The 9,962-nt window shown below is 32.1% G+C and overlaps 1 protein-coding gene across 1 annotated transcript; it reads right to left on the reverse strand.

Moving 5' to 3' along the window:
• Nucleotides 1-703: 703 nt before the first annotated feature.
• On the reverse strand, nucleotides 704-2,675 carry LOC122512562 (endocuticle structural protein SgAbd-6-like). The gene is made up of 2 exons (XM_043628461.1): nucleotides 2,655-2,675; nucleotides 704-1,012 (listed from the first exon to the last, which is right to left on the reverse strand). Exons 1-2 carry the CDS (start codon nucleotides 2,673-2,675, stop codon nucleotides 704-706), a joined length of 330 nt encoding a protein of 109 aa, XP_043484396.1.
• Between the last annotated feature and the right edge of the window lie 7,287 nt (nucleotides 2,676-9,962).

Raw genomic sequence — 9,962 nt, forward strand, 5'->3', positions numbered from 1 at the left:
CATTTTTTTCTTTCTTTAAATGAAAAAAAAAATTTCCAGAAAAAATTTATTCGCAAAACCAAAATTGTTTATATAAAAACTCTTTCGCAGAAAAAATTTGTTTATAGAAAAAAATTCTTTGTAGAAAAATTTCTTTTTAGAAAAAGAATTTATTCCAAAAAGACAAAATTGTTTTATAGAAAAAAATCTCTTTCGTAGAAAAAATTGTTTATAGAAAAAATTCTTTCGTAGAAAAAATTATTTCCGGAGAAAAAAATTTTATTTCAAAAAATAAAATTGTTTATAAAAAAATCTTTTTTGCAGAAACAATTTTTTTATAGAAAACATTTCTTTCTAGAGAAAAAATTTATTTCAAAAAACAAAATTGTTTAAAGAAAAAAATTCTTTATAGAAAAAGTTTTTTATAGAGAAAAAAAATTTTTATTCGAGAAAAAATCAAAATTGTTTATAGAGAAAAATCTTTATCAGAAAAAATTGTTTGTACAAAAAAACTTGTTTACAGAAAAAATTGTTTATGTAGAAAAAATTCTTTACAGAAAAAATTCTTTTTAGAGAAAAAAATTCTTTTAGAGAAAAAAATGTCTTTTTTTCCGAGTGAAATAATTTTTTTTTTTTTGTTTGCGCTATTAAAATTGAATGTAATTAAAAAAATTTTTGATTTTTGTTACTTTTTTTTGATTTTTTGTTTTTTTTCTTGCACTTTTCAGGCGACGGAAACAACGGGATGAAAACCATCGGCATCGGCGGTGTATTCAACTTTGTATGTTTTTCCATCGGCCCCAATGAAACTGAATGAGCCGCGTACGACAATTATTTCATTCTCTGTGCCCTGATTTTGTAATTCGCCGGTCTCCTCTTTTTTTTGCCCGTCACTCTGCTCGTAACTGTAGTGATAGCCGTCAACGCCAATATTATTGTTCTCCTCTTGTTTGACAATTGTTATTTCATTTGGACGTTGTTGTGGCGCGGCATTTATTGTCACAATGCAGCACAATAATGTTACGAAAATAATCTGCAATTTGAAAAATCAGAAAATAGACGAAATTCTCAATATTGCCCAGGAGGGAATTTGTTTTATTTTTTTTATTACTTTAATGTTTTTTAAATAATTTAATTTTTTTTAATATTTTACTTTTTTTCTGTATTTTAATTTTTCTTATGTTTGAATATTTCGAATCTTTATCAATTTTAACTTTTTTTCACTATTTCAATTTTATTTTTGTTCAACTATTCGAATTTTTATTGAGAATTTTAATTTTTTTTGTTTAAATATTTTTTTAAATATTTTACTTTTTTTCTGTATTTTAATTTTTCTTTTATTTAAATATTCGAATGTTTATAAATTTTAATTATTTATTCAATTTTATTTTTGTTCAAATATTCGAATTTTTATTTTTTATTGAGAATTTTAATTTTCCTTTTGTTTAAATTTTTTTTTAAATACTTTAGTTTTTTCAGCCTATTTTAATTTTTTTTTGAAATACTCGAATGCTTTTAAATTTTATTTTAATTTTTTATTCGGTACTTATTTCAATTTTATTTTTGTTAACAAATATTCGAATTTTTATTTTTTATTGAGAATTTTAATTTTCTTTTTGTTTAAATATTTTTTTAAATATTTTACTTTTTTTTCAGTATTTTAATTTTGTTTCTTAAAATACTCGAATGTTTTTAAATATTTTAATTTTTTATTCGATATTTTAATTTTATTTTTGTTAACAAATATTCGAATTTTTATTTTTAATTGAGAATTAAAATTTTTTTTTGTTTAAATATTTTTTATTTATTATTTACTTTTATTCAGTATTTTAATTTTTCATTTATTTAAATATTCGAATGTTTATAAATTTTAATTTTTTATTCACCATTTTTATTTTTATTCTCTATTTATTTAAATTTTATTTTTGTTAACAAATATTCGAATTTTTATTTTTTATTGAGAATTTTAATTTTCTTTTTGTTTAATTATTTTTTTAAATATTTTACTTTTTTTCAGTATTTTAATTTTTTTTCTTAAAATACTTGAATTTTTATTTTTTATTGAGAATTTTAATTTTCTTTTTGAAATATTTGAATTTTTTTTGGAATGTTTCAATTTTCTTTTTGTATATTTTTATTTACTTAATTTCTATTTTATTTACTTAATTTCAATTTTATTTACTTAATTTCAATTTTAGTTACTTAATTTCTATTTTATTTACCTAATTTCTATTAAGCTATTAAATTTATATTATTAAACTTATTATGTTTATCAATTTTGAATATTTAAATATTTAATTCTTTTTTTTAATTTTAAATTTTTTCAGTATTTTAAATTTCCTATTTTTGTTTAAATATTTTTATTTTCTTTATTTCTAGTATTTCTTCAAATTTATATAGTTGAAATTATTGTTTATTATATTTTTATATTTATTTTTTAATATTTTAATTTTCTATTTGTTTAAAAATTTTTATTTATTTCATTTTTATTATCTAATTAAATTTATATTGCCGAAATTATATTGTATTTATCATATTTTTCATATTTTAATTTAAATTAAGATTAATTAAATAATTAACAATTTTAAAACTTATAAAAAACCACTTATTTAAGAATTAAAATATTGCACACACCCAGCGGGAATCGAACCCACGACCTATCTGACGCGACGCACGCTCACTGACCACACGGCCATTGAGACTCGGTGATTTTTATTCTATACAACTAATTCACTTATTTTATTTTAATTCTATTATATTTTATTTATTTATTTCTTTTTATTTTCTTCGAATAATTAATTTATTTATTTCTTCTTTTCTTTTTTAAATTGAAAAATTTTCAATAAATTTCAATAAAATTCCAATTAAAATTCAAAATTAACAACTTTAGAATTTTTTGTTTCCATTAGTCTTTCAATTTTTTTTTTTTTTTTTTTTTTTGGTTGAAATAATTAAAATTAAAAATCTAATAAAATAACGATATTAATAAATAAATCAACTAATTAATAAATTATAATGGAAATAACTATTTTTAATTAATTATTGATTGATAATAAATGAAAAATATTGCCCGCAGATAGGATCGAACCCCTTGTCCACCGACGCAAACGTGAACAATGCGCGCAACTGAACCGCACGACCAAGGAGGCTTCTTTTTCAGATATAATTTTTCTTTCTCTATTTATTGTTTTTATTACTATTATTGTTAGTTTTCTGTAATATTTTTTAAATTTTGTTATTATTATTATTGCAATATTTTTATTAGAAATTTTTTTAATATTGACTTTTATTGGTTTTGTTATTATTATAACATTTTTAATAAATTTGTTATTATTATTGTTAAATTTGTATTGATTTTGTTGTTGCAAGACTTTAATTAATTTTTTCTAGTTATTATTATTGTAATAATTATTGTAATATTTGTATTAATTTTGTTGTTGCAAGATTCGAATTAATTTTTTTTATTAATTATTGTAATATTTTCATCGCTTTTGTTATTATTATTATTATTATTATATTTTTATTAGTATTGTTATTATTATGTTATAAACAATTTTTATTTTATTAATAATTTAGAAAAAATATTTTCTATTTTTAGGTTTTTTAATCGAACAAGTTAAAGTTTATTTTAATTTTAGCATAATTATTTTTTTTTTATTTTATTTCATTTTTTGTTTTCAATGAAAAATTAACTCAAGAAGTTAAAAATTAAGATTTAAGATTGAATTATCAAATAGAAATATAAAAAAATAAAATATTATTACAATTAAATATTTACACTACAAACAAGGGTTCGTAGTAAAGTGGTTAAGGCATCCGACTTGTAAATGGAAAACCGAGGTTCGATCCCCAGCGGAGGTAGGATTTTTTCAAAGTAGAAAAATATTTCAATTGAAAATAGTAAATAATAATTTCAAAATAATTATTATTAAATAATAATAACAATTGCAATTTAACTAATAACAATAATAATTTATATCCAAAAGTAATAATAGAGAATTATTAATTGAAAAATAGAAATAATAAACAATAAATAGTAAAATTGATATAAAAATAGTAAATAATAATAATAATAATAATAATAATAATAATAATAATAATAATAATAATAATAATAATAATAATAATAATAATAATAATAATAATAATAATAATAATAATAATATAATAATAATAATAATAATAATAATAATAATAATAATAATAATAATAATAATAATAATAATAATAATAATAATAATAATAATAATAATAATAATAATAATAATAATAATAATAATAATAATAATAATAATAATAATAATAATAATAATAATAATAATAATAATAATAATAATAATAATAATAATAATAATAATAATAATAATAATAATAATAATAATAATAATAATAATAATAATAATAATAATAATAATAATAATAATAATAATAATAATAATAATAATAATAATAATAATAATAATAATAATAATAATAATAATAATAATAATATAATAATAATAATAATAATAATAATAATAATAATAATAATAATAATAATAATAATAATAATAATAATAATAATAATAATAATAATAATAATAATAATAATAATAATAATAATAATAATAATAATAATAATAATAATAATAATAATAATAATAATATAATAATAATAATAATAATAATAATAATAATAATAATAATAATAATAATAATAATAATAATAATAATAATAATAATAATAATAATAATAATGAGGGTAAACTCTGTGAAGAGATACCAGGATGCACTCCCTTTGCGGAAACTTCCTGCTATCTTGGAGAGACACATCGACCTCCACGTCCGAACACACATGTTCACGTGCCCTTGGATATCATAGACGTCGCATCAATGCTCCGGCAATGCTATAACGTCTATGTAACTAACGGAGGCGGTTCAGGGCCCATCTTGGCCAGATGGTAGTACCCTGTTAAGGCCCGATTGTCCCTCGACACGGGACAAAGAATTAAAAAAAACACAAATGAAATGGACAAAATTTTAAACGATATACTCCAAGTGGGTACCTCGAAAGAGGGTAATCCCACCACCGATTCTGATCGGGTGCAAGCCCCGATAGTCGGTGCAGATGGCTCCAAGGATTTTGGAGGGAGCCAAATAGATAGCCAGCTGACATGCTACGAATCAAATGTCGCAAATCAGTTTCTGGCTATTCCCGGGATTTTTAAGAGCGTGTACCAGGCATTCAAGCGCCAAAAGAACGTCAGTCGTGACATCCAGGATGGCGTGGCGGTTTTGGAGAGTTCGTTCTTAACAATTTGTAAGAATTTACGTTTTATCCCCGAGCCGTTCAAAGACCAGGCGCCGCAACATCCAACTGTGGGAGCTCGAGATCAGACGGAGAGCACTACTACAGCTCTGGACGGCGTAACTGCACGCCCTAATAAGGCAAAGGGCGTTAATAAGCGCCCCAGGGAAGGTGCAAGCCCAGATGCGAGTCCGCAACGGGCGACTCAAAGCGGGAAAAGAATTAAGCGAAAGGATGCTCCACAGCTTGGTTCTGAGTCGCTAGATGGAACGAAAGAGGCGCCCTTAAATAGTCCTGGCAGTTCGTATGCTGAGACCGTTTTAAAGGACGGAGCGGACAATGGGGACGGCTTCAAAGTTGTTAAAAGCAAAAAGAAACGGACTCCAAAAGAGAAACCCTCAGGTGAGAAAAAAGAGCTTCCGAAGCCCCCTTTGAAGCTGAGGAGCACGGAAGCTGTTAAAATTACGGCAAGCGACCCAAAGCTTTATGAGGGTATCTTGCCGCTGCTAAAAGCAAAGGTAAACCCAGAAGATACGGGTACCGTGATCCGGAAAATCAGGAGAACCTTTAAACAGGAGGTTCTCGTGATAGTGAAAAAGGGCGGAGAGACCTTAAAATTTGCAGATGCACTGTCTTCGGCCCTGCATGGTAAAGCTGAGGTCACACCTCTAGTGAATAAAAGGTCTCTAGAGATTAAGGATTTGGACGAAGCCACCTCAGAGGATGAGGTAACTGCAGCACTAAGAGAAAAGCTGGGTAAACCCGACCTGAAGATGGAGTGTCGACTTTTGCCGCGATACAGAGGAACTAAGGTTGCTCTGGTACGTCTGACAGAGGCAGAAAGTAACACTCTGCTAAAGCTTGGTAAAATAAAAATCGGCTGGATAAATGCTCCAATTCGCGAGCATGTTGAAGTAGCTAGGTGCCAAAAGTGCCTAGCATACGGACACTCAACCCGAACCTGCAAAGGCCCCGACAGAAGCAAAAACTGTCGGAGATGCGGCGGAGAGGGACACCTCGCGAAGAGCTGTAAAGTTAAGCCGAAGTGCCTTACATGCTTGGACCTGGGAAAGCCAGAGACGGATCACGATTCCGGAAAGAGAGCCTGCCCGGTTTACAGAGAAGAACTGCAAAAGATTAAAAGGGCAAATCCTTAAAATTTTTGCAGGTCAACTTGCATACAAGTAAGGATGCACAGTTGCTCCTAATGCAAACAGCAAGGGAAAATGAGGTCGATATCCTGTTCTGCAGTGAGCAATATCAAGGAAGCGATCTCGCCCCTTGGTATCAGGATAAGGCGAAGAGAGCCGCCATAAAGCTGTGCAACCCAGAATTGCGGGTGGACAAGTTTCTGGAGACGAGCAGTGGGTTCGTGTGGATAGAGGTGGCTAATATACGTATGTATAGCTGCTACTTCTCACCCAACGACCCACTGACAAACTTCGAAGCCAATATCGAAGACCTAGAATCGAGCCTCACAGAATCCAGGCTGGATGTCATCATCACTGGTGATTTTAACGCAAAGTCGCCAGAGTGGGGTGAGACGAGACTCGACAAGAGAGGAATTCGTATTGGAGAAATGATCTCCAGAAACGACTTATTGGCAGTAAACCGAGGCAATACATGGACTTTTAGACGAGGTGCGATCGGATCAATTATAGATCTAACAATCGCATCGTCTAAACTATTTAGCCGCATAACCGACTGGCGGGTCTCAGAGGAATATACCGCAAGTGACCACCAGTACATTGAGTTCTCAGTCTCTATGGGAGACACACGAGGAGGAAAAAGACAGGATGCTCCTAGTCGCAAAACCTCCTCGTGGAATATGAAGAGACTCGACAAGGAAAAGTTCGGCCGGTCCCTAAGAGAAGCCCTTTTAATTGAGGACTTGGGCTGGGTGAAGAGGCCGAGCAGTCTGGATGGGGAGGTGCGAGCGGTGAGGAACATGATAGTCACCGCTTGCAATGCGTCAATGCCACGCAAAGGCGCCACTCCAGTAAGAAAATCCTTGCACTGGTGGTCAGAGGAGCTAGCCTCCTTGAGAAAGGAATGCCTCAAAGCAAGAAGGACATATACCCGATCTAAGGGAGATCCCTTGCTGAAAGAGGCTTTCAAGGAGGCGAAAAAGGACCTCAAGAAAGAGATCCGCAAGTCGCGACGCCGTAGCTGGAAGGACCTAATCGAGGAAGTCGATAAGGACCCATGGGGTCTGGCTTTTAAAATCGTAACTAAGAAATTAGTGACGAGGCAAAAGACCCCCGGCCTGGACAATCCCGATTGGGTCAGAAAGATAATAAGTTCTTTGTTTCCTCCTGCGGAGCCATACCTTAGAAGGGACTGGAGTTTTTGCAAAGTCGAAGAGGAAGAACTCTTCACACTTAGTGAACTGCAAAAAGCAGGCAAAAGATTGAAAACAGGCAAGGCGCCTGGAATCGATGGGATAAGTAACGAGATCCTAAAGTTGGTAATCGACACTTCACCCCAGATTCTGCTTCGATGCTTCAATCTTTGCCTTGAGAGAGGAGAGTTCTTCCGCGACTGGAAGCGACAGAGGTTAGTCCTCCTAAGGAAAGGTGAAAAACCTCTAGATAAGGTTTCATCGTACAGGCCTATATGCCTGCTAGATACGATGGGTAAACTTCTAGAGGATATGGTTCTGCAGAGAATGCAAAGCCACTTGACCGAAGAGAATCGTCTATCCGATCACCAATTTGGTTTCCGTAAAGGCAAGTCCACGGTTGATGCCATCCAGGCAGTTGTGGACATAGCCAAAGCAGGAAAAAACAAATTGGGACCTGGGAAAAAGAAGAGCTTCTGCGCGTTGGTAGCAATTGACATACGCAACGCGTTTAATTCCGCAAGATGGAAAGATCTCATCGAGTCGATGGAAAAGAAAAACATGCCGCCCTACTTGTTGCGGATAATGGATAATTATCTTAGCGACAGGTGGGTTATATATGAGGGAGACACCTGCACTCTCAAGGAAGAGATGCAGCGTGGGGCTCCTCAAGGCTCGAGGGTAGGTCCATTTGTATGGAATGTATCTTACGATGATTTTCTGCGAATGGATCTGCCCGAAGGTGCGGTGATCATCGGCTTTGCGGACGACGCGTTGTTCGTGTGCACTGCCGAGAGTGAGGAGGCTCTTGGGACATTGGTGAACGAATGTCTGCGACTAGCAAAAAGCTGGCTGGATACCAGAGGTCTTGAAATGGCCCTGGAAAAGACCGAGGCACTGCTGGTCACAGACAGACGTGGTTATGAGCTCCCACGAATCGTGATAGACGGATTCGAGGTCAAGTGGAGTAAACAAATTAAATACCTTGGTGTGGAGTTGGATGGAAGGTTAAACTTCCACCACCACATGGCTATGGCGTCGAATAAGGCGATCGAGTGTGCGGCTAATCTTTCACGGCTAATGCCAAATGTTGGCGGACCCCGTGAACAAAAAAGAAGACTGGTGGCGAGTGTCGCCCACGCTAAAATGCTCTATGCAGCACCAGCGTGGGCCCCATCCCTGAGGAGTAAAAGATGTGTGACCATCTGTGAAAAGATACTGTCTGCGCAGAGATCGATAACAACGCGTATCATCTCTGCATATAAGACGGTATCTACGAGTGCTGTGCAGGTCCTTGCAAGTGTCCCGCCAGCAGATCTTTTGGCGAGGGAAAGGGAAGAAATGTTTCTCTTTTCTAAAGAAAGCAGTTCCTTGAATGAGGAATTAAGACCAAGCAAGGGCCTGATCCGCAAAGAAGCGAGGCACAGGCTCATAGAAAGATGGCAAGAAAGATGGGATGGTGAGGAAAAAGGTCGATGGACTTATCGCCTTATCCCGGCACTCGCCACCTGGATAAATAGGAAACACGGTCAGGTTTCCTATTACTTGACTCAGGCGTTCACAGGTCACGGGTGTTTTAACTCGTACCTGTGTCGCTTTAAATTACGCGAGAACGAGGTGTGTGCATATTGCCAGTTCCCTGAGGACAACGCGGAGCACACCCTCTTCTCATGCAAGAAATGGGACTTGGAGAGGCGGGCCATGTTCGAAGGTGTAAACAGTCAAGTTACACCGGAGAACATGGTATCGCTGATGACCCAGTCAGAGGAGAATTGGCGGCAAGTCGAGAACTTCATAATCTCGGTTATGTCGAGGAAGGATCTCGACGGCCGCCAAAAAGCGTAATTTAAACAGCTTTTAATTTTGATCGTTTGTTTTTTATTAATTTATTTTGTGATTTATTTGTCCTTATACATTTTTTTTTAATTGTTTGTGTTTTTTTTTTATTCATCTTTGTACAGTTTTATGTTTTCAATATTTTATACGCGTTTATTTTTTCTTTTTTTTTTTTTTTTCATATATCCGTTTGCAATTTTATCTTTTGACTGTTTACACTTAATTAAACATTTGTTTTATTATTGTTGTGCTGTTAATTCCGCTTTTATATTGAAATAGTTTTAAATTTTTAACTATTAACGCAGGATAACCGCAGAGAAAAGCAGAAAGTCGCATTAGCGACAGAGTTGGAGCGCCACCCTCGAAGGCTAAAGTCTTACGACAGTTCCGAGGGAGGGTAAAGGGCTCCAGAAGAAGGGTTACGGGTTTTAGTGGGTCGGGCTGGCAGTAGGTCGCCAGTTTATTAAATTTACTATTTTATATATTTATTTTTCTTTTTTTTATCTCCTTTTGTTTTAT

This window comes from Leptopilina heterotoma, unplaced genomic scaffold (genome assembly GCF_015476425.1).
Source record: "Leptopilina heterotoma isolate Lh14 unplaced genomic scaffold, ASM1547642v1 Lhet_123, whole genome shotgun sequence".
Lineage (NCBI taxonomy): Eukaryota > Metazoa > Arthropoda > Insecta > Hymenoptera > Figitidae > Leptopilina > Leptopilina heterotoma.

What these genes read in the sequence shown, in the direction of transcription:
- LOC122512562 (XM_043628461.1), bottom strand. Translation starts at nt 2,675, where the DNA reads ATGGCCGTGTGGTCAGTGAGC. An exon ending in TGGCCGTGTGGTCAGTGAGC is followed by an intron (nt 1,013 to 2,654) that starts GTGCGTCGCGTC and finishes TTCAAATTGCAG; the next exon opens with ATTATTTTCGTAACATTATT.